General features: G+C 38.7%; 1 protein-coding gene across 1 annotated transcript in view; it reads left to right on the top strand.

The window, feature by feature from the left end:
• The first annotated feature begins 10,277 nt into the window (after positions 1-10,277).
• Positions 10,278-25,887, top strand: part of DKK2 (dickkopf Wnt signaling pathway inhibitor 2) — a 102,225-nt gene continuing 86,615 nt past the window's right edge. The window contains exon 1 of the mRNA XM_077778471.1: positions 10,278-11,073. Coding sequence (XP_077634597.1) covers positions 10,852-11,073 — 222 coding nt within the window. The 5' untranslated portion in view covers positions 10,278-10,851. The remainder of the gene's footprint in view (positions 11,074-25,887) is intronic.

The following is a 25,887-nucleotide window of genomic DNA, read 5'->3' as shown; positions in this document are numbered from 1 at the left end:
TTGTGATATATATGGATATATATTATATAATATAAATTATATTGTATAATGCAAAAGAAGTTTTAACATGAATTGTGTCAGTTGGGTGTTGCCAAATGTTTTTTCTAATCCATGGAAATGATCATATCATTTTTCTTTTTAACTATATTATACTGATAGAGCATATTAATGGATTTCCTAACTTTTCATTTCTGAATAAACCCCATTTAGTCAAAGTGTATTGTTTAAAAGGACAATTGAGTTTTGCTTATTATTACTTTAAGACTTTTTCACATCAGTTTTCACAAGGACATTGGTCTGTTATCTTTCTTTTTCTTTCCCTCCACCTTTCCCTTTTATAACTTGCTACTGCATATAGCCATTGTATAATACTGTCTCTCTCTGAAGACAATCATGTAGTTGTAATTTTATATGCAATTGTATATTTAGTACTAGACCTTTTTTAATGTCTCCCCAATCATTGAGGTTGTCTAAATCTTATTTTTTGGTAAATTCCTAAGGATAGTTTTATGTAATAATATTCTCTGACTACTTGGATTCACAAACTGTTTTGTCTGGAACCTGGATATACAAAAGTTAGTTTAGCTGGATTCAACACACTTGGTTCACATTTTCTTTCTTTGACTATCTTAAATATTTTACCTAATTGTATCCTCACATAAAACATAGTTGTTGAAATTGACATAATCTTTTTCCTACTGCCAAAGGATGTTTTTACAAGTTCAATAGTTTAAATCATGTTATTGTGTTGTCCATTCTGGGTTGACTTTCTCTTGTGTAACTTTATGATGTGTATTTCAGGTCTTTTTCATTTTGTTCATTTTATCTTATAACATTTTCTCAAATAATTTTGTTTAGTGGGTTTGTTGTTGTTTTTGTTCCATTGTGTGGGTTTCTTATTTGGGGAAAACTGTTATAAGCCTCTTGCATCTCCTTTTCCTATCTTCTATATTTACCATTCTCTTGAACTCTTTTTATCTCTTTCCCTATTTCTTTTATCAAATGTCCCTCTTTGTCATCTGATATTTCTCCTAAAGCATTATATGTTGCTCTTTTGTTCTTTCCAATTCAATCTTCAGTTCTGAAATATTTTTCTCGTTGCATCTTTTTTTCTAGATCTTCCTTTTCATGAAACATATATTAGAGTTTTTCTAATTCTGATTTATGATGTTCTTTCATAGGATCAAATTTTTAAAATTTCCTTTAACATATTTTAGAAGATGAGGTTACCATTTTATGTGTTTATTGGAAATTGTTTTTTGGCATGCTTATAGTGATGTTATTCTAGTCCTTATTCTCTTTTCTTCATGTATTAAATTTACACAGGATTAGACCACAATCTTTTTTTATTGCCCATTTTTAAGTTACATAAGTTTTTCTTGCTGTTGGAGGGAGAGTTGGACCAGAAAAAATTTTCTAGCTATGTTACTCTAGCACTCCCATTGTATTGTGTTTATAAACTGATTTTTTTTTAATGCCCTTATATTGTAGATATCTACTTCCTCCTTTTGCTCATTTTTATCTACATTTTATCTTTTTGTCCCCATTGTTCCTGACCTACTCTATTTGGATTCTATTTCCCTAGTATTTTCTTCACTGAGGAACTTGATTTTTTGACCTGGAGCCTACAGAACCCATTCCATCCAGTTATGTCTACTGCTTTCAGATTGGCTGTGTTCTTTCTAATGAGGACTTGAGAAAGACTTGAAGATTCTCTTTTTTAGAGCCTCCTATTTTTCCCTAAACATCATTTTTCACAGACACTAATATTATATGGGCCTTATAACTACTGGTGATTTTGGTCGCTCATCGTATTGCCTTGTTTTACACTAGACGTTATCTGTGGGGTTTGTTGTTGTTGTGGTCATGGTGGTGGTTGTGTTTGTTTGTTTGCTTGTTTGTGTTTTTGTTATCCCAGTGTCTTTTTCCTGGTTTTGCATAGCAGGCATTTAAAAATTATGCCATCATGTATTCCCAGACTCTATCTTCAAATTTTTGATGATAGGCTTTTTGAGTAACACTAACCTCTTGTGTTGGCGCTGCTGTATTTGATGTTTATTGAAAGCAGTGAAACATGGGACAAAGTCAGGACAGAGTGAATGAAGAGGGAAGCAGCTTGTTGAAGCAGCTTTTAAAGAGCCAGGGGAAAAAAAAGATGCAAACATTGTTATGGTAGTGGGCAGTCACGGAAGCTAAAGGAAGGGTAAGAACTGAGGTCTTTAGATTTTGTTGCATTAAAAAAAGTTTATTTTTTTATTTTGAGAGAGAGAGTAGGAGAGGGGCAGAGAGAGAGCAGAGAGAATCTCAAGCAGGCTTCGTGCTGTAAGCACAGAGCCCTACGCAGGACTCAAACTCACAAACTGTGAGATCATGACCTGAGCCAAAACCAAGAGTCTGAAACCAAGAGTCTGACAGTTAACCGACTGAGCCACCCAGTGGCCCTATTGGTTTTACTTTTTTCAAGTCACCAGAGATAGTTTGAAAGTAAAGTGGTAGTAACCTTAAATGGTATGGTTCATTTCCAATGCATTCTGCATATTCGTTAGAACATTTGCAACATTGTTTATCTGCCTTTGTCTCTAAGTGGTTGGGAAGTAGATTTTGTTGCCACATGGGCAAACTCTGCACTGACCTTAACAAAGAAAGATGGCTCCTTGTGTGTAGTGGATAAGGGAAATCTTACTTTTTTTTTTTTTTTAAGTCCTTACAATCTAAGATTCAGAAGTATTACAACATCTTCATGGGGAGAGTAGATGAACTCTATTGTCAGGCCTCTTCAATTCAAAAACACTGGTATAGGAAACGTCTTTAAACATTTTTTTCCAGAAAAGTTATTTTGTAATAATCTTCATTTTTTTTAATAGTTCTTCATCTTTCTTACTATTGATAAATGTGTATTACCGCCCTCTGCTGCATGAACTTGGACCTCTCTTAGTCTTGCAGACTAATAATAATTGTGTAAGATCATGAATTTGTTTTAAAGCCCATTTCTAACAGTTGGCAGGATTTCTTCTTTTGTCAGAGAATAATGTCATGATGGATTGCAATTTTCATCCCCCATTTGTATGGATTTACTTAGAATGGTTTCCTTACAGGCATTTTAATATCAAATGGACACTGAAAAAAGAAAAGCAGATGATCATGTCTGCTATATTCATAAAGTGCTTTACAAATGAGTGGCAGATAGTGTACAAATTAACTTATAATTAACAGTCTTAGACTGCCTACGCTTGGCTAAAGAGAATGAAAATTGGTAGATTTTAATAAGCACAACTTCTGATCAGAGCTTACAACTGTGGGCTTTTTAAATGAATCACCTCTTAGAATTATGCAAACATATAGAAGGAAAATCAGATAATTCCATGAACTTGAAAGTAATACTTAGGAAGTTATAATTGTATCTTGTCTTTTCACATTAGGAAGGGTTTCAGTTTGCATATCTCTGGCCCCAGTGCTAGCTCCAGTGGTAAGTGGAGGAAAGAAGTATATTCAGTATTGTAGAACAAAGTTTTCAAAATTTGAAAAATTCTATTACATGCTAAGATCATATTTATATAATACATTTTGATACCTAAAAGCCCAATTGATAAAAGACTTGAACATTTAATTTTCTTATTCGTGAAACTATAATATTGGCATTGGGGAACAAGGCCAACCCAATTTTAGAACATGGAAACAGTTGTTATGTTCTAGATCTTATTCGATCTTAGGTATATAAAAATCTGCACATATATTCTTGACACTAACAACAAAAATAGCATCTTATGGATTTTAGAAAGAACAACAACAAAAACTGAACTAAATCTGAGTCAGATTTCTTGATAACTTAAAAACTAAATGGTCAAAGTGCACATATATTTAAAAAATGATTTCATGAGCAGTTTCAATGAAATTAGATATTCCCTCTGCTTCCACCTATTTAGCACTGCCTTGAATTAATTAAAGGCACTGTGATTCCAACTGATTATTAATTTACTGAATAAATGGAACAAATCAAATTAAATAAATGGACAAATTAAGTTAGTAACAGAACAACTTGCTGATTGCTAGATTGATCCATTTTTGATTCCCACTTCCTTTTTCTTTGATCTACAATGATTTCATTTTTGTATCATATACTCCTGTATTTTATTATTTCCATCTTTCATTAACAAGGTGCTGTTTTTAAATGTAAAAATGACCTTATCTTCTTGGCAAATGGCTTGTATTCTTTCTCAGGGCCCCAGTGGAATCTCAACAGTCATATTCAAACTCAGTCAGATAGGTTCATATTCAGCCATAATTCACACACAGAAGGAAGGTGAGGAAGTTAATATCATTAACACAGGCCAGAGGTAAAATGTAATAGGAAAAATTTAGGTATCATTTTTAAGTGGATATATGACACATCTTCCACATTAAGCTTAGGAACTCTGGTGGAGTTCCAGAAATGTTACTCCTTCCTCAAATGTCTTAATATACACTATGTCTATAAATCCATCTGTTAGGGCTGAATTATGTTTCCCTCACAAATTCACATGTTGTAACCCTAACCCCCAGTACCTCAGAATGTAACTGCATTTGGAGATAAGGCCTTTAAACAGGGCATTAAATTAAAATGAGGTCTTTAGGGTAGGTCTTAATCCAGTCTGACTTATGTCTTTATAAGAAGAGGAAATTTGGACAAAGACAGAAAGGGACAGCAAGTGAGGACACAGAGGAGGTAGCTACCTACAAGCCAAGGAGAGTGGCCTCAGGAGAAACCAAGCCTACCCATGGCTTGATCTCGGACTTCTTGCCTCCAGAACTTTGAGAAAATAAAATTTGTTGTTGAAGCCACTCGGTCTGTGCTGTTTTGTTATAGCTGCAGACTAAGAGCAAAATAAGATACCATCTAAATTGAGAGCAGAGAACCTTTTCTGGTTCTCTGCTAAATGATCACTCAGTTTCCAACAGGCTCTACTACATTAGATGAAGCTGCAATATATGTATTCATCTATTTATGTTAATTGATGTTATTTGTAGCCATTTACAAAGCTCATCTCCTTCAGAGGAATCAGCGCTAAGTTCTATCACAATGAGGAAAGTTTCTCTTCTTTTAGATGTTCTCTACATTGTTGCCATAACTGGGCTTTATAGTCTAAAATGAGAGCCTCCTGTGCTGCAAGTTACTGTTTGCTCAGTGATTATTTTAATATTGGACATTGTTTTAAAGGCATGAACTAAGGGATCATGTAAATGATATAATCATGTAAAGTACTTAACAAGCTGGCACATAGTAAGAATTTAATATATTTTGCTTATTATTATTTTTATTACTACTGTATATTTCAAGCCATTTACCTATCACATTCCTTCAGCTGACTGTAGTTTAATAACTTGACTTCTCATACCTCAAATTGTCTTTCATCATTGCAGTCTATTCCTACCGTATCAAAAGGTAGGATCCATGACAAAATGATCATTCAAAAATAAACCAAACACAATTTACATTCCCTATTATTGAGGCTAGTTATTCTTGAAACACAGATTTTAAATTGCCACTTGGGAACCTATTTCCTTATTTTTCGCAAACAGTTTTCACATTATTTGTCAATGTGTGCCACAATTTATTTTATAGTTAATGTTTCCCATGGTCATTAGTCATAGGTTCGGATAACTACCAGGAACAAACATATTGACCCATGACTGGATTAGCTACCATACCCTTCCAGTTTTTAATACTCTCTACTTCAAGTGACCAAATCATTTCTGACTGGATAAATTGGCAGACTTTCAATAGTTCCCCCGTTTGAGTAATGTTTATTTTGGAAATAATCTGTAATAATAACAGGGTAGAAATCAATCCATCTTGTTCTTGGCAGGTTGAGGGCTCATAGAATATATTACCTAATTCACTGTGGCTTCCAAATCTTAGCACTTAACAGTTGATTAAAACCAACCAATCAACTAACACATCTCTCTCCTAAATAAAAACAATAACAAAAGTTGGCATTTAAAAAGTCATGTTCCTGGATCCCTTCCCTATCAAAAATACAGCAGCTTTAACTTCCTTGTGGGACTTCTCTAGAACCCTGAAGACCTAAGGAACAGAGTTTGGAAGCCACTTGTCCAGATTACTGAGAAGCTGTTTGTTTTCTTGCTCATCAAGATGAGATTCCTTGTAGCGAACCTCTCTTAAGAGTTAAACGTTTCCCTTTCACAGCCAAGCGTAGTAGTTTCCAAAGAAGAATCTTGAAAACAGCCTGCCAGAATTCAGCAGTGGGAGGAAGTGGACCACCAGGAAGGATCTGCAGTGTACGGAACCAGCAGAAATTGTGCATCACAAAGAGAAAGGCATGGTGTTAAATACTTGGAGAATGTTTCTAATTTCAGTTTCACCTAAGGTCACTTACATGAACAACAATCAGTAGAGTTTTGCCAACTTGAGTTTCTGACTATAATGTTTGCACACATTTTATTAGTTGGGTTCAGGTGCTAGGGGAGGTATCTGTTCAATAATTCTCTTTCATTTAAGTGGCAGATAAAGTATTGAGAAGATGATTAGTAGGTCAAGGATCAAAAAACAAGCCATTTGCTAAGCAATTGTGTTTTTGATTGATCCACATTAAGGGTGAAATCCCTTAAATCATTTCATTTGTGCATGTTGGTGTCAAGTATAGCTAAGTGACTCAAATGGGAGTGATGAGGCCTTTTCTCATTAGGAGGTCCTGTTGTCCATCAGATCAAGGTAGAAAAGTTAATAACTGAAAATTATGGCAGGGATCAAATAGGAGATACAAATTTTTCATATCTGGTTGCAATTTAGCCCTATCAATAAACACACAAAAAAGTGTTCACAATACCAGTGCTAACTTACGTTTACTGAAGATTATTTAAAATGCAATTGACAGCAACACATGATACTATTATTTCTTAGGCATAGTAAGAAACATGAAATTCTCACGTGATAAGATCCAAAGTGTGAGTACTAGTAGAATAGAGAACCAAGTAGCTTTGTTTACAATGGAGAGAGGAAACCCGCATAATCACAATTTTCCAAATGTTTTAACATCCAATAAGGAAAATGTCTGTCATGTCCATATGTGTAGACAAGATGATCTAGGTCCTGTGGGGCTTACTAAAATGTAATCTCCTTTCCCAAATTTACCATAATACCAAATTTTGGTTCTTAGCCACCTAAATTGACCATGACTGGTGTCACTGTAGGACTATTTTCTCTATGTACTCTATAAAAGTGTACACGTAACTTGTGAAGAAAGAAAAGACTCTGGAGGACATCTCTTTTTTTTTTTCTTTCCACAGGCACATTAATTCACTCCAGTTCAGAAGTTCCATATGCCCTATGAGGGGCTGAGATTGGCAGAATTCAGTAGCAGATGGGAACAGAGGAAGGCTGTTCTTCTTGAGAGGGGCGAGAGGCAGATTTCAGTGAGGCAAGGCCTTGACAGTGGACTGTGGACTTGGCCTTTCCATAGCCAAGGCCCTGACTTATGCACCTTTGTATTCTCAAGAACTTAAGCTTAATATATGCAGTGAATGCACAAACAACCACTAAACAGACTTCTGTAGGAAGTGATTCCCAATGCAGGGAGAGAGATAGTGGGATAGAAAACATGAATAAGGCAATGATGTATATGCACTTAGCTCACCTTGGGGCTTAGTAGTCAGAAGGAAACCAGGATCCAGAAACAACTACTGAGACAGTTCTTTTTCAATGGAACCAAAATGACTGGAGGAACAGAGAGAGGAGGGAAAATATAGCCAAAGGAGAAAGTGCTCAGAGAGGCACTTTCTTCCACATAAGAAAACTCTATCCTTACTTCTGTACAGTGCTGCTTTTATATATTTACTCCCTAATGATGTTATTGCAAAATGCATTAAAAAATCCGTTTTTCCAAGTAGAATATGAAACTTGTATCTTCATACTTATGAAAACACACACAAGAAAACACATGTGTGATTATGACAGTAATCCAAAGGATTATGTTTATTTGCAGTTAGTTGATTTTGTGTATGTATATGTACTTGTCTACATGTGGGTTATGTGTGTCTGTCTCTTCTGTCCGTTATACAATTTAAAGAGAGCACTTGGATCATGAATACAATTACTTTTTACCCCCTGTTTAGCCTAAGGTGTAATTGTGTCTGTTGTAGCATTTGATCCATTGTGTGATTTAGTTTGGTGTATAGGGGGAAATGTTTGTGCACCAAATGTGAACTTGATTTTTAACTTTGATTTGTAAAAATTTCCTTTTGGAGCTTGTAGATAATCATGTAAATCCCTGAGATAATCTCTATCATGATACCCAGAGTTGAGGGGTTTCTTGAGAGTAAATAAGTTGAGCTTCACATTATTTTCTTTTTGGCAGGTCCATTGACAAGAGTTAGGATGACCATGTGGGATCTTACTTTGGTTGGAGGTAAGGAAAGAGGGAACTGACAGAAACAGGCTAAGTATCTCCAAATTTTTTCTTGATACATGTGTTCCCTCTTTAGCAGATGATGGATATTTGCAACCTTCAAATGGATGATGTAGAGTGATTTCTTGCTCACATTATTTAGCTCTCTTTTGTCTTTTCCTTTGCTCTAACAGACTCTTGAAAAATTCCCAACCAACAGACTCCTAACTTAAATTTCTCCACTTCTCTTATGTTTCCTGATTGGCATATCACAAAGCAGGCAAAAGATACACCTTTGTTAAGGTGTAAACACCGAATTCCAATTACGCATTAATACCGTATGAATCCGTTTCTTCGGCCTCCACCAATGCCTGTAATGCATCCTTTGTCCTTACAAATAAATTCCTAGGCATATTTTTAAAAAGTGGGAAAAAAATGAATGCGAAAATCTCTAAGGAAACGCAAAGCCAGTTCAAAGATAAGAAAAGATTCCAGAGGGTTCCTCAAGTTTAAATGACTCTTTGCTTGTGTTTAAAAAAAAAATCTGAAAACCAAGAATTCCACGCCAGACAGACTCACAGATCAGAGCAGAGAAACAGTAAGGCTGGTGCTGTCTGGGAGACCCCAGCCATAAATTCACACTTTGGAACTCGGTCCTCGAGGACCGGAACTCGGGGAAAAGAGTCACTAAGGTTCTCACGTAGCGACGTGTCGAATGCAAACTCCTGCAGGCGCTGGTGTGCGTTAGGATCAGGAATCCTGTTAGGATCGGGAACGCAGATCAGACCTAGAGTGCAGTTCGGAGATCAGCCTCCTTTCCTAGCTTTTAGCTGCCAAGCTGTGCTCGCAGCCTCAATTTCTCCGCGCGCAGGCGTTAGAGCCTGAGATGGACAAATACAACAACTCCCCAAACAAGCCTTCTCATCGCAATAGAAACATGGGCGTTTAACCGCCAAACCGCTCCAAACCAGAGCCCCGAGCTTGCGGGGACGGCTTGTCTCCTGCAAACTTCCGCGCCTCGCAGGCAGCTACCGCTGGCGCCCCCAAGCGCCGCGTGCTGCGCGCCCCTGCCCCTCTCAAAGCTTCCTTAGACCTTCTCAGAAGCAAACCGGACCTAGGGAGCCTTGGGGACTGGACGGAAAGGCTTCCCATGGAATTCCCAGAAGCTGGGAAGCTGGAAACCGAGGAAGGCAGGACCTCCGTTCATTTCAGTTTGGGATTTCCTTTTTGCAAAGGGGGCAGCTGCCTAGCACGGTAAAGATGCCGGGTAGAGCTGTGAGATTGAAACCCTTGGAGCGGATTCAGGGCACCCCATTCCTCCCAGTCCCGCAGAGACGTAAACGTACGCTGCGTGTGTGGTGGGGTCCTGGGGTTCCGGGGGTGCAAAAGGCAGACGCTGGGAAGTCCCAAATGTCTCTCGGGTGAAAGAATAGGAACATCTTTCCCCTTTCTCTGCTCCTCTTCTCCCCAGTTCCAAAGCCCCCATCCATGTCAGTTGGGTACGCCCGGCACAGCATAGCTCAGCCTCACACACCTCCTAGGAGGCAAAAACTAAAACCCAACTTGAGCGTTTGAGCGTCCACAGAGCACAGCATTAACGCCCAGGTGCTCACTTCTCTACGTCTTCTGTGGGGCATTTCTGGTGCCCTGTAGGAGGCAAGCGCTGGAGACGAGTTGGGAAACTTAAAGAAGGGTGCTGGCGGTCCCCAAGGGCGGTGGAAACCTGCCCCTCTCCGCGTCCACCGCTGCCCCCCGTCTGTCTCCAACGGCCTTTCCACCCTCTGGAGCTGTGGTCAGGAATGAGGAGACCTCACGTTCCTCTGGGAATGAATCCCATTTTCTCGACTGTTGCAACATGGAGAGGGGTGTGGGAGGGGGGCGAGGGGGCGAGNGGGAGCCCTCCGCTCGCCGGAGACCCCCGCGGTCACGTCCGGAGCTTGCTTGACCCCCCATTAGAGCGCCCGCTAACACTGTGTCCTGCAAAGGTGGAGACTTAAAGGGTAGTAAGGAAGGCAACGAGGAGAAAAAAGCAACTGAGGCCGCAGGAGAAGAGGTGTGGTGTGGACCTGCGGAGGAGTTAACAGGACGATCGGACCGCGGAGACCCGGCGGGGCCACGGAGGTGCGGGGCACGGAGCCTCTGGAGCGGTGCGGTCTGTGGGGCTGGGGCTTCTTGCACCTCGGGTCACGCCTCCTTGGCGAGAGGACTCCTCGCCTTTGACTGCTTCCAGTTACCGCAGTACTTCCTGCCCTGCCGGAGAAGCGGGTCTGGCTTTGGTCGCTCTCGCTCCTGGTCTGAAGCGTGAGACTGAATTCACACGGTGCTGGGCCCCCGGAGCCAAGTGGGGTTGGGGGAACAGAGCCTGCCACCCCCCTCACCCTGAGCGAGGGGCCAGGTGTTGGGGTCCTCCCTCCCCTCGCATCCGCGCCCCTCCGGGCTTTGCGCCTCCCCGGGGACCCCTCGCCAGGAAATGGCCGCGCTGATGCGGGGCAAGGACTCGTCCCGATGTCTGCTCCTACTGGCCGCGGTGCTGATGGTGGAGAGCTCACAGCTCGGCAGCTCGCGGGCCAAACTCAACTCCATCAAGTCCTCTCTGGGCGGGGAGACGCCTGCCCAGGCCGCCAATCGATCAGCGGGCACATACCCAGGACTGGCTTTCGGCGGCAGTAAGAAGGGCAAAAACCTGGGGCAGGTAGGAAAACACTCCAAATACACTCTACAGCCAAGAGCGATGGGGACCAGCGCTCTTGAGCGCGTCGTTGGCCTTTGCACGCCTCAACCTTTCAAGTGCGTCCGCAGGTGTGCGCGCACCGCTGCTCGGGAGGGGTTCCCGGAAGCAGATCATCGCGGGCGGGGGTGGCTGGTGGCGGCTGGTGCGGGACGCTGCGGACCGGGTGGGTTAAGGTTCTCTCATTTTTGCTTTGGGACGTGAGCATGGTCAAGATCCAGTGCGTAAGGGTGGGGGATGGTCCTCCAAATTTAACATAGCAATGCTGATGATCATGTTAATAGCAGCTAATACACAGCAACTAATATGTGTCAGGCACTGTTCTAAGCGTTTACCTGTATTTAGTCTTCACGACCCTGTGAGCTAGGCGCTGTTACTTCCCCCATTATGCAAACGAAGAAATTGAGTTAAGGGGTGATTAGGCAATTTGCCCAAGGCACACAAGCTAGTGTTGAGTGGCAGAGTGGGATTCCAATCCAAATAGTCTGGGTCCAGGTCCTGGTCCCTTAACCATTACATTTTACAATCTGGAGGGGGAATTCACCCCCTTTCAGGTTTTGCTTCCCTCCCAACCACTTTCTTCCTTCAAAGAAGTGAGGTCACAGACAGAAAGCCTCAATAGACAACCCATTTCTCAATTCTCTAGCGTTGTAAATAAATCATCCAGGAGGCAGCAAAATGATGAAGCGACATTGACAGTATCGCGTAACGCGGGCGCAACCAAGGTGCCAGCGACATAGCAAAGTGGACGCCGGCGGCATTTTTGCAAGCGGGACCTTTTCGCGGGCGTCTGTCTCGGTGTCACACAGACACATTGACAGTCGCTTGCAAAGAGTTACGCAAATATTCACAAACAAAACTAGCGTGCACACGCGACGCCCGCTGTGGCCAGCGCGCAACGGCCAGGAGAGGGGGCCTTGTGGGCACTGGGAACCACGACAGCTCCCCCTTTCTGCTCCTTTTGTAGGAAGCCAAAACCGAAAGCCAGTATGCCAAACAGCACACGCACCTCTCAGCACAACTGTCAACCCGTGAAAACGGCTCATTGCCCCACAGATCCTGGGTTTCCTTGTTCCATTGGAGGACCTGGCGGCACCAGCTGTGCACGCTCTTGGTGGCCTCCACTGTCCCTGCCCCTGCCGCTAGGCAGGCGACAGGCTGAAGTTGAGAGAAAGGGCCAGTCCTGGATGGACAGCAAGGAAAAAGTTGGCCCACGTTTGGTCCCCTACTGCCCTCTCACGGGGACGGTTTTTGTAGGTTTGCAGTTCCAGAATGCTTCCTAGGCTTTGAAATGACAAACATTTTCAGCTAGCTTCTCAAAGCAATACAAAGTCTACAATCACAGGATTTTTTTTTAAATCTCACGGGAAATAAACTCTACATATGCATGCATACTACATGCATACACATTACATGCATACATATTCTTTGCACATTGTCGCATGTGTTGCACATACCTCCACACTTATGTGACCGTTTCCTTTTACTTTTCCCTCTGAAACACTCTGACACTTTCGATAGTAATGGACTTAACATTTCCTTAGATATCCATCATGATATGAAGCAAAATTTAGAAGGAGAAGATGCTATCAATCCAAATCATAAGACTTTTCTCTAATGCTACTGACCTCAAATTCCATGTTATCAGTTGCTGAAGACAGCTAGATGTCTAGTTCAGCCAAGGACAGAGGGATGGACCCAATGATCTTTTAAGGTTCCTTTTGATTCTAATCCATGTACATTCTGTGAGTTTCTGTAAGAGACTTTCTGTTTCCGTCGCCACTGGGCCCCAACACTTGATGTTCCTGAATCAAATTATCAGTTATGTCAGAACTGTCATTAGCCATGGACTAAAATGAGGGGTGCAGCCCACAATCTAGCTTATGCCTGATGTTTTGCTATGCTTATTTTGCTCTGTCCAAATATCTGCTCTTTTAAAGAGGTTGCAACTCCATGTGGATGTCTTTAAATGGAAAATTAATTTGTTTCTATAAATAAGTTTAATTTTCTTTCTTTCTTCTCTTCCTTCCTTCCATTCTTCCTTTCTTTCTTGAATTTCTTAAATACTCTCCATAACTTAGTGGTTCTGGGGAATAAATTTCATTATATTTACTTAACTATAATACCATACCCTCATACTTTGATGTTAGGTTTGTTAGAAAATTGTAATTTATAAGAGATAGTGGTAACATAAGATACAACACACTTGAATTAAAGTAGGTGGAAAATGAGAAGATTATTTCTTGTTATTTTCTGGCTTCTCATTTGTTTAGTGGGCGATCTAAAAACGTATGCTATTACGAAGAAACAAAGAGAAAAATCTAACTTCTTTGAAGTAGAAGGAGGAATTCTTTGAATACTTATGGGTCTCTTTACCTTCTTTAATCTACTAGTTATGTGGTTTCTAAAATTCTTCATACTCTCACTTTCAATAATAGAATGCAAGAAGAAGACTTGTTCAAACAGAAAGATGCCATAGAGAAAAATAATGTAGAATTGAAGCGTAGCTGAGCTAAATTTTTACCCAGCAAAATAGAAAAATAGGATTGATTGAGAAGATTGGGAGTTAAGTGCCAGCTGATCAAACTCGCTAATGATGTAGTGTCATCCTGAGGCCCAATAATTTGGTCTTCTCTCCCTCCTCCAATCTTGATTAATGATGTTGAAATGTATGTGTTTCAGAGATACAGGAAGAGGAAACTGTAGGATGCAAATTCAGGCAGGTTTATTAGAACTTAGTTTTTGGTCTTCTTTTCTTTAGGTAAAATGTGAATAATTTTTTATTTACTTTCAGAATAGAGGATTAAAATAAAAATTTTCTTGCCATTGCAGAATAAATTAATGAAGGAATTTTATAATTCCTTAACCTACAAAAGTGAAAATGAGACACAAAAGGGCCCCAAGGTTTTCTTGGTTAGACGTAGTCTGTTTTCATATGAAGAAAAAAAATCTTATTTATAGGAATTCTATTTATTCTATAGGCACGAAGGATTATTTGCAGATCATTACTGGAAAAGATGCCGTTGAATTTCCGGAAAGATTTAGAGAGGTCAGAAAGAGAATATACTGTTCTCCAGAGGCGTTACGATTCTCATTTTTAGATTTGCTTTCAAAGACAGTTATGAGTTATGATGGGAAATGACCTAGAAAATTGAATATGGCAGTATTCAAGTGATTGACACAGAAGTAACAAAAATGATTTTGTTGAATTATTCGCATTTATGTTTTAACTTCAGTTTTCGTTTTCTATTGCTTATGAGTTTTAAAAGATAGTGTATATGTTTATGGGATAAATAAACTTGTGAACTGTTACTAACGTATATATATGTCAAGATATTTCACTTTCTAAAGAGGTGATTGCAAATGTTTTAAATTAAAAATAATTTTAAACAAAATCTTTTATATCATGTGGATACATATATTCTGAATAAGTACACTGCTGCTCGACATCACCTCTGGAGTTTGAAGTAATCAATTTTTATAGGCCATGTTAAGAACAAATAAAAAAAGCAACTTAAAATATCAATTTACCTTTGCAATTCATTTTTTTTTCAAGTGGAAAACCTTTGGATTTGTGCTTGTAATTGCTTTTTTTAGTCTTCTTTACCCCCTACTTTGTCTTTTGGAGACGGATTAATTTGAATGCAGTGCTATTGGATTTTGAAATATTTTTAAAAGTTATGAGTAGAACATGAAACATAATTACATTTTAAATGTAAATAAGCTTCCTGGCACGTGTCTCTAAAAAGGAGCTGAAAACTGGTTTAACATAAATTCTGATCCCATAATTTTCTCGTATAACTTGGACATTTGGATAAGTTTAGATGAAGTCATGCTGTGAAAAAAGAATGCTTGAAACACATTGAAACAGAAGCTTGAGGGAGTTGGTTAGAGAGCGCTAATATTTGTGTATTGCATTTTCTTTAATAAAAGTGCCACATGTATTTATCTGTATAAATATTCATGAAAGTGCTCATCTAAATAAACTATACATAAGTTGGATGGTCTACTTGCTGTGGGTGATCACTTCACTTTTTGAAATTACCCATGACTTTTTTTTTTTTTTAAATCCCAGCCCAACTTTCTCCTGCTAGAGAATAAATATCTGCAGTTATTTTCTAGACATCACCTGATGCTAAGTACAATCAGGAAAGCAAATCATTTTTAAAATTTAAACTTTCCAAAATAAAAGATTTTGAAGCAATCTACAATAAGGTTCCTTTTCTTTCACTGTGAATAATAGAGAATTGATAAGTCCTTACCAGTGAAAGGTGACCTCGTGAATAGCAACAAAAGTATTCTAATGATAATCTATGTAGGAGCATCCATCATTTTATTTTTGTGCTAGAGGAGAGAGCAAGGGACGAGGGTACTTAAACTCACTCCAGCTGTGACTTTGACCCTACCAGAGTCTCCTTTAGTAAATCCCTCCAATGCAAACTCCTCCCAGGATGTTTCAAATCTTATAGTTTTTAAAGCAGAGAAAGCAATGTAATAGAAGGGTAACTGGTGTATTCTATTCAGGAGGAATGTTGCCACTTCCTCTTCTTTTTCCTGCCCAATCACTTTAAATGGATATTAAGATAATTGTTAAACTGTAGAAGTCTTTTATAATACTCAACATGTTTACCATTTGTGAGCCACTATTTTCTAGCTGTTCATTCTTTGATATTGATACAACATCAAAATGAAATACAATCTTTTTTCTGTCTGTGATTTCTTCATTGCCCTTTAAACTCATTTTCCTTCGTTAGACCCCTTGTTACTTGCACTCATCTATAAAAAGAATATAAAGCTGCCCCTAGTCATTTATCTAATAATTGAAAAGATTTATGCACTATCTGTGTCTGCCTGTGACTCTTACTGAGTCGTTTTTTTAAAAATAATTTTGAAACAGCACCCAAAAGGAGGCAAAATTAATACCAGTTAAGGATCGATTTTTGCATTGTGTAGGATTGGTTTAAGATAATAGAAAGATTAAATATGCAATGCATAATGAAAATTTAGTATTATCATGGAAGGTAAGCAAAGGTTAATTTCCTTTTTCTCCTCTGTCCTCTCTTGCCAGGAACTAGAGGACAGCAACATATTTTTTCTCTAATTGTTTTTTCTTTTTTTTTTTAAGGACAAATATAAACCATTCTCCCAAATGAAGAGGTCAACTGATACAAAATATGGGAGATTTTTTTGATAGGAACATCTGTCCACAGGAAGAAAAGTCACCACCCAAATATGTTAAGTAGTGGTTTCCGAACAAGGCTCTCATGCTAGTAACTTTGGGTTACTGCCCATATTTCTGGGTTCAAACCAATGAAGGAAGGCTATGAATGACACCAACATCGAATCAGATGTCCTTAGGGAGAGCTCATCCCGTAAATCCCTGTCCTTGTAATGGCAAATTGAATCCGATGAAACTTTCAGGCAGAGGGATTCCAATGTCAGACCTAAAATGCTGTATTTTAACTCAAGTAATTAGTTTAGATAGCACTAAAAAACAGAATTATTATTTCAACACTGATTCCACAACCACTGAACCTGTATAACAGACTATATTTGTGGAATCTTAATACTAGTTTAGACTTAGCTATGTGCTCCAAATAAGAAATGTAGAAATAAAATCAGAAAAAAAGCACAAAAGTAGTACATTTTTGAAAACCCCATTTCTTCTCTCTCCTTCACAGATGAAAGGGACAAATGTACATCAGTTATCCTTTTAAATATATTACAGTGCCTAATTTAATTGGTTGATTCTACTTAATTGGTAGATAGGAAAGTTACATATTTCATAATTGTACATATTTTAATTGCTGCACCCTGTCTAAAACAAACAAATAAAATGAATGAGGAAATAAGTACATTAAGTGACAAAACATCAGAACATCACAATTAGGAGTATCGATTTCTTAAAATAGTGGACCTATGCAAACATTTCCTAAAAGATGTTAGTTCTCCGTACTATACTTTATCATTCCAAATACGAGTGTTCTTTTTTTCTGGGGACTGGAAGAAGTGAGTGATCTTCAGACATATTATTTCCTTAATTGGCTTATAAGTACTTATAGCACACATTAAATTATAGTACAAAGTTCCATTTATTATTTACTCAGTGTCACCCATTGCTCCACATCCTTCATTACAATGAACCCTTTTGAATGTCTCAGCAGCCCTTCAAAGGGCAACTCCTAAGGTCATCCTTATTTTTATAATAAATGAAATATTATATAAATGATAAAACAATAATTTTCCTGAGACACAGAGAGGTATGCAGTTTGTACAAGTCACACAGCATTAAGTGGAGAAAGGCAAAAACACACTGCCCCGTGTCTATCTTCCTGCGTCTGAATGCCATAAGGTGCTCACTGACACCTGCGAGGCAGAGGCCTTTTCGGCAACCTCCCTGCGAGGATTGTGAGTTGGTTTGACTGGCATCACTCACGCTTGGATCAGATAAGGGAAAAATCAACTAGGGTTAGAGCCTATGATGGCTTTTGCTTTTTCCTTTCCTTTGGATTTCTCTAGCTTCCTTTCAGAGAATCGGATGATCTGCAACAGCACTACAGCACTAAAGAGGTTCTAACTTCTGACTTGCCACTGACCAGCTTCATGACTTTGGAAAAGACACTTAATCTCTGGTTCTTTTTTTTTTTTTTATATGTAAAATAAGATAACTAACAATAGTAACCAAGAGTAATAATCCTTATGTTACGGAGCCAGAGGGAAAAGAAAGTGCACTTATTTACTGTGCTAATTGTTATTAATACTGCTAGCCTTACAGAAATAAGTGAGACCAAGTCAAGTGCTCATGCACAAAATAGAAAGTGGCTGCTTAATCTTGCCCACCAATGGGCAGGGCAGCTAAATAAATGCATGTGATGTACAGCGTACATGAAAGAAACAAATGAACTCAGTTATGCCAAGATTGCAAAACAAAACAAGACAAAATAAAAACACACGCAAACATGCTATCACATTTCTTGTATCGAATATTAATATTAAGAGGGATGATGAGTCAGTGCTGTGTTGTATAAAGTAAGCAAAATAGCATATGATTGAGTAATTGGTGAAATTACACAGAAGCAAGGGTACACCAGACATTAAAATCCAATCACGGTAAGTGAGGGTCCTAACAGCCATGGCAATATTAGTTATTTATCCACAGGAACCAAAATAATTGAAAAACATGTTAGAGCCTGCTGCCAACAGCATTAATTTGATATTCTCCAAAGTAAGCTAGCCTCTACAAAGGCAAGTTTCTTGACACTTTCTGTACAGCCTGCGGCCCAGAGAGCTTCCTGAGAATTTGGAAGGTTTACAACCCTTTTTGAGTGTCATCTGTCCTGTGAGGAGGACTTAGAAATTTGGGACTCATAATTCCCATTCTATTCCCTTCACTTTCCTTGTTTTATTTGGACTATTTCATGATTCAGGTAATTTGGAAATATTTTAACAATGTTAAATTAAGAGTGAAAGTCTTTTAACATATTGGAAACAAGCTGTTTGCCAATAAGTGTTTCTATCTGGTAATGAGCTAAAAGACTGTGTTCAAATGGGAGGATGGGGGTGGGGATTGTCATTTAAAACCAACCGAAATGACAGTTGACATTCAAATAATGGTCTTCACTTGCTCACTCTAGCTTCACTTCATCTTAACCCTTTGAAACTTGTCTCAAGAAGCATTGGGTTAATTTGTCTCGAAATCTAAGGTCTTCCTTCCAACAATCATCCTCTCTGCTCCATAGCTTATCCTTTTTACTTAGTTTATCCCCTTGCTTCTGGTGTTACATGTTTCCATGTTCTTTTCTGGATCATTCTTTCCTCTTTCTTTCATTGGTCCCTCTACAACCTCCTGCCCATAAACGTGGGCATTTCCTCAAGTTCCTTCCTTATACTTCTTTTTCTGTCCCACTCCCTCCCCTTTGCTAAGAGGATTTCCTTCTTTGCAATCATTTACCACACAGGCAGAAATCTACTCTTATTTTGATTAAACTCCTGAGCCCCCTTACCTGCCCAACTGTTTGGGACATCTTTCCAGAGACAAACAAATCCCCATATCAAAAATTACACAAAATTTATGTCTAACTTTGAACTGTCAGGAGTTAGGCAACCAAGTCTTTATGATTTCTCATAGCTTTTAAAAAAAAAAAAACAGGTGAAAAGTGTCCTAGGTTAGTCTATTGCAGGCCACAAGAATCAAGTCTGATTGCCCAAATTCTTCTCATGCTCAGCTCTGCTCATCACTCACTGGTGATGAAAGAAAGCTGTGTAGATTTCCACGAAAGCTACATATTTAAATGCTTGGGATTTAATGGCCTCCAATTTTTTTTCCTCTCTATGGTAGACCTGTTGTTAAAACAACTCATGTCTGATTAGAATGTGCAAATAAGTGTATAATGTATGCTTACAAAACATTACATATTATGATATGTGCATACACATTTTAAACAATATGTAATGTTTATTTTTATAGCTTGAACAACTTACCACAGAGTATTTTTTTGCTATTTTGGAAATAATCGTTAATTTTTAGTGTGAAAACCTTCCTTAACATTTCCTCACAGCCCGACAGACTCTTAAATGTGCTTTCGTAACTGTGCAAGAGGATTCTTCAAATGTGCTTATTCAATATTTTTCAAGATGGAGAGGTTTGCAGAAAGAACCAAGAGAACCTTTTATCACCTACAGGTTTCAAGACTTTGTACAAAAGTGGGCATAGTTGGCGCTGTCAGTTACACTAGAAATCATCTAGTTTAACTCACACATTTTATGTATGAGGGAACCGCACTAGGAGATATTTCCTGATCTGCCCCCAAAGTACTACAGTCAGTGCCTGTGACAAAAGAATTTCTGCCAGAACTTGGATTATCTGACTTCTAACTCAAGTCTTCCAAATAATCAAAAGCAACGCTTTCTGTTAAACCCATAGTAACAAAGCTCTAGAGAAGAATTAAATTCAGTTGATTTAAAAGCTGGTGGGAGATAAATTACACGGAGAGCTCTCTTTCAGCTCTGAGTCTTGTCTATCAAAATGCATTATTAAAGAAAACAATGCCATGATGACAACTATGTCAGTAGGCTTTACACAAAATTAATGAAGGGGAGTGGCTTTACTGTATTGTCCTTGCTCACGTATGCAGTCATGATACTTAATGACATGATTAGCAAGAAGTCTGGCTGGAGAGAATCTGCACAGGAATGGCAGGAACACACAAAAGAAGGGAAGGAAATAATGGTGGGCTGCCGGGATCACCGATTGCTTGACCTTTGTCCTAGCATCATCTAGGATATAGGCCAATGGTTTTAAAGCTTTTCTGACAGCGATGCACGGAAAGAAATGTATTTTATGTTGCGATCCAGTACACACTTGCACACCCATGAAAGCAAAGCAGAGTTTCAAAAATAAATACTCTTACAATGGGCAATGCAGTGAGACATTTTAAAAATATTTGTCCTTTCCTTCTGTCCTATTCTCTCTCTCTCTCTCTCTCCCCCCCCCCTTTTCTCTCCCTCTCCGTCTCCTTCTTTCTCTCTCTCTTCAAAATGCTGGTCATGACGGGGCACCTGGGTGGCTCAAGTCAGTTAAGAGTCCAGCTCTTGATTTGGGCTCAGGTCATGATCTCACAATTCAAGTCCTACATTAGGCTCTGTGCAGACAGTACAGAGCCTACTAGGGATCCTGTCTCTCCTTCTCTCTCTGTTTCTTCCCTGTTTGTGCTCTCTCTCTCTCTCAAAATTAAATAAACTTAAAAAATAAAAATTAAAAAAATGCTGGTAATGACTCATTGAATTCATTGATCAAAACCTGAGGTTTGGAATCCTCTATCCCACTTGCTGCTGCCCTCCCCTTGCACAGAGCTCAGGGTTACTATACTGGGAGATCAACCGTCCTTTAGGGTCAGCCCCAGTGGGGGAAATAGAAAACAGAGGCAGGAAGGTCTTCATGGACAGAAGCATGCATTGTCTCAGATCTCTCCCACCTTCCCTTCTGCAACGGTGTGTTGGCCTGTGGCCTAATGTGGTGGATCCTTGCACCTAAGATGTGCTTGATCTTTGCCTCTCTACTCCACTTCCAGGAGTAGGTGACCAATAACTATGCTGCACATGGTACTTGGATGTTTCAGACATGTTTCCTCGGAATCTGTTATCCTACCTTAGTATTGTTCTCCCTGGGTGTATGCTGTGTGTACCGTCATGTTTTATTTCTAAGAAAATGCAGCTGAAAATGGTTACGGTTTCTACATGGGACAGCAGGTGAGCCTCAGAGAGCATGGGACATAGATTCAGAAGACCTGGGTAGCTTACCCTTTTATATGGTTGCCCTTGAGGAAATCATCTGACACCTTTGCACCTTAGTTCTCTCATTAGTAAAATGTTAGTTACAATAATATTGTATTTTCTTATCTGTTTGGAAAATATAAATATTGCTTACTTAACCTCATTAGAAGTTATTTTATGAAAAACAAAATTAAGACCTTTCTGCCCTGAATTTATGAAGGATGAAAGTGAATTAGTTAGAGTCAACCCAAGAATGAGTTAATCTAGTTGGGTTTTATGATTCTGGAATCATAAGTTCAGTTTCTGTTTTGATAGACTGCCTTTTTTATATAAGTAGGAAGATTGAAAGTTGAAAGTGTTTTTCAGTTTTGTGGGGCTTTTTTTCTTCTGATTCATTTTGATTTCTTGGATTTATTCAAAAATTTCAGTGCTAGTGGTTATACTTTCACCTTCCTCATTAAAATGTAGTTTTTGTTTTTGTTTTATTGCTGCAGGCTACAAATTGCTCTCTTGCCTGCTTAGAATATCCTGTCTATGATATTCAAGGAGAGCTCTATGTCTTTTTTTTCTACCATGTTGGAGAGGTGCTACTATTAATGTATTTTCAATATATCTTGGAAAGGAATGATAAGCGTCTTGATAATAGAAGTAAGTGTATTTTTAAAGCTTTGAAACTAACTGTGAGGGTCGTATTTTGGACACATTATAGGCTATGTGGTTCAGAATGGATAAGTTTAGGGAAAAAGCCAATTGTAGTCAAGTGGATACGGAATCACATGTACAGTGACAGAGGAAATATATTTTGTTAGAATTCTTCAAACAGGAAAGTGGGTATTTTCAGAGCTGTTGAAAGCATATTGTACTGCTAAGGAGGCATTTCCTAGTGAACAATGTAATAAGTCTGATCATTCATGTTACAAGTGTTGGAATCTCACCTAACCATTCATCCACGCTAAAAATAGTTTAGGCTTCCTGCTTTCTATCCCTGCTGCCAAGCATTTATTCTCTAATTTATAGTATTCTACGTCTTCCTTAATATTGATGTCTTCTGCTGCTTTATTGTCAATACAATTGTCATTGCTTTGGCTCAGACCATAATCATTCCCTGATGGACTATTATAGTATTGTAATAGTTTTGTACTTCTCTAAACCATCCTCTGTACTACTTCTAAAATGAGCTCTTTGAAAGTAAAATCTTATCAGGCTATTCTCCATCTCATGTCTTTTTCCAGAGCATGATGTTTGAGCTTCTTGAGATGGCACACCATGTCCTCAATTCTTTTCTTTCTCTCTACTTTGTCCCTGGGGCCACACAATTGTTGAATGGAAGATGTGGGATTTATAACTAAGCAGTCTTAAATGGAGTCAGCCTGCTCAGTGTGCTGTCCTGCCTCCTCGTATGAACTGGAGGTCAGAGAAATCAGACAGAGAACTTTTACTGGTACACTTGAGAATGCAGGTGTGATTCCATTCTTCAGGTCAGTCAACTTGCTAATTACTTACTTCTTAGGTGTATTAGATGCTATAATCATCGTAAACAAGCATTTGTTTGACACATATGCCATGCTGGGTATTTGGAATAGGTAGCCATAAAAGCAAATGTTGTGGAATCCAGTTGGCATTTTAAAGCTGAAAGAGATAGCCAGAAATGGTACAGTTCATGCCTCTATTTCTAATATGATATTAAAGCTGGACAACCTGATGTGTTTTCTTTTTCTAAGGAGTTCCAAGAATGAACACTTGTACTGCATTGCTTAGTTATCTCATTATTTTAACTTTAATTATGTTAAAAGCAAGGACATTCTGCTTTCTGTTTAAGTGAAGCATGAATAAGACAAACCCAGATACCAATCTCTATGTAAACTCCCTTCCTCATTAACAGAAAAAATAATCAAATTATTTTAGTCATTCTTCACAGATTTTATTCCCTTGATGAACCATCAGGCTGACCTGGGAGGATAAGACCATCTCTATAAACAGTCAGGAAGAAGGTCTGTTCATGTTGGACATTATGGTAACGATGTAAAGAAGTGGTGTCTGCCTTTTCTTTTTTAAATATTTTAGAAGGAATTAAATTTTGATTTATTTTTCCTTTGTAAATGCCTCACTATTCCCTATGGAGGTCTGATCCTAATTTTATCATTTATAAAGGACTAAAGAAACATTAGCGGTAAGAGACAGGCTTATGAGGAATTAGAATGATAAGGAATCACAAAGTTGTACTAGTAGGAAGGTAGGAGTCTGGTGACCGAAAAATGGAATGGTGGAGGGGGTATGTTCAGTAAAGTAGACAAGGTTTTACCTCAGGTGGGGAAGAGGGATGGACTGCGTGCTAAAATACATCAAAGAATGAAATTTGATAAAGATACAAGTTTAAAATAATGTCATAGATTTTTTTTAATAAACCACACTCATTATTTTTCCAAATTAGTCACTGCAGAAAACTCATTCTTTTGATATTGTCACTTAGGTTTCATTTTGGGACTAATTTCATAAACAGTTTACATGTTTATTTTAGTCTATAACTTCATGACCACAAACAATGTTATACATATTGATTTATATACCACATTTAAAAAGCTTGCCCCTGGGGCACCTGAGTGGCTCAGTCGGTTAAGCATCCAACTTTGACTCACGTCATGATCTCACGGTTCATGATCTCGAGCCCCGCATCAGCTCTGTGCTGACAGCTCAGAGTCTGGAGGCTGTTTTGGATTCTGGGTCTCCCTCTCTCTGCCGCTCCCCTCTTTACTCTCTCTCTCTTTCTCTCTCTCTCTTTCTCTCTCTCTCTCCCTCTCCCTCTCTCAGACTCAAAAATAAACATTAAAAAAATTGGCGGGGGGGCACCTGGGTGGCTCAGTCCACTAAAAGTCTGACTTGGACTCAGGTCATGATCTCATGGTTTGTGGGCTCGAGTTCCACATCAGGCTCTGTGCTGACAGCTCAGAGCCTGGATCTTGCTTTGGATTCTGGATCTCCCTCTCTCTCTGCTCTTTCCCCACTCACACTCTGTCTCTCTGTCTCTCAAAAATAAATAAACATTAAAAATTTTTTTAAAAAATGTTATTTTAAAATGCTTGGCACTGAGTGGTTTTATGTTGTTTCCATTAACCAAATAACCAACAGAAAGTAAGGATGTCAAAGAAATGTGGTGTCATTTCTGAAAACAATTCCAAAAAGTTTCAAAAGATATTCTGAGTCATGGAATCAGTATTGTGGCTTCAATTGTAAACCCTTAAATGTTGATTGCTTTAAGGTGGAAAACCATCAATTGGGTTTATAGTCCTAAAATTAAAAAAAATAATTAAATTATATGTATGTATGTCTGGGTGTGTATGTGTGTGTGTGTGTGTGTGTGTGTATACATATTACATGTAATATCTTGTAATTAGGTCTTCTCCATTAGAAGAACCTGGTCAGAATTTATATAATATGGTTACTATTTCTCAGAGGATCATGGTGTTCAGGAAGCATTTAATGAGTACAAGCCAGCAGTAATTTCCCCACCCAAAACCCACTCTTTTCCTGAAAGAAGAGGCAGGAACAAATCAAACCCAGTGCAATTCCCTAGAGTCCGTCTGGTGACACACATAACTTTATGTGCCACTTGGTTTAAATGTATAGACTGAAGCCAGAAAACCAAACAGGTCTGTAAAAAGTTATTTTTTAATGCAAGCATATTCTATTAAAATTTTAGAGCGAAAGCTAAACTGCTTTAACTCAGTAAAAATGTTTTTGCAATTGCTCAAATTATTACAATACTTCCAAAATAGTCTTTGGAAATCCTTGTAAATTTCCTTGCTTGCCTATTTGCCCCATTGCTATCTTCCCAACACTTTTCAGAGGGAAAATTTTCTTTTTAACAAGAAAAATCCTCTTGAAATTACATTTCCAGTGGGGTCCTGGCCACACCAGCTGCAGCACATTGTAACTGAATTTTAGACTCTGTTGTTCTTATTGTTAAAAGGACAAGTGACCAGCACTCAGGTCTTATGCCACTGACATCCCACTGATTGATTACAAATTGGATTGGAGTGTGTGCTATGAATTTTCCTGTTAGAAAAACACAAGCTTTCAACACAAAAGAGCAGCTATATTTGATGGTCTGGCACTTAAAAAATTAAGTTAGACCCAAAAATATAATTCTGGTTCTTAGTAAACGTCAATAAAGAAGAATGCAGCCCAACCTCACCAGTAATTGTTTTTTTTAATATTCATTTTTATTTTGATTTTTAATTCCACTTCTGGGGAGAGTCAGAGACTGAAGAGAATGTTCTGATAGTTGAGACAAAGATGTTCTGAATTTTCAAGGACTATTTAAAATATCTTAGGGAATTAGGGCACCCAAGTGGCTCAGTCTGTTGAGCATCTGACTTTAGCTCAAGTCATGATCTCACAGTTGGTGAGTGTGAGCCCTGCATCAGGCTGCTATCAGTGCAGAGCCTGCTTCCAATCCTCTGTCGTTCTCTCTCTGTGCCTACCTTCTCAGGCTCTCTCAAATAAAAA

The sequence above is a fragment of the Crocuta crocuta genome, unplaced genomic scaffold, assembly GCF_008692635.1.
Source record: "Crocuta crocuta isolate KB4526 unplaced genomic scaffold, BGI_CrCroc_1.0 scaffold587, whole genome shotgun sequence".
Classification (NCBI taxonomy): Eukaryota; Metazoa; Chordata; class Mammalia; order Carnivora; family Hyaenidae; genus Crocuta; species Crocuta crocuta.
The sequence above is the reverse complement of the archived record's forward strand: the minus strand, read 5'-3'. Positions and strand labels throughout refer to the sequence as shown.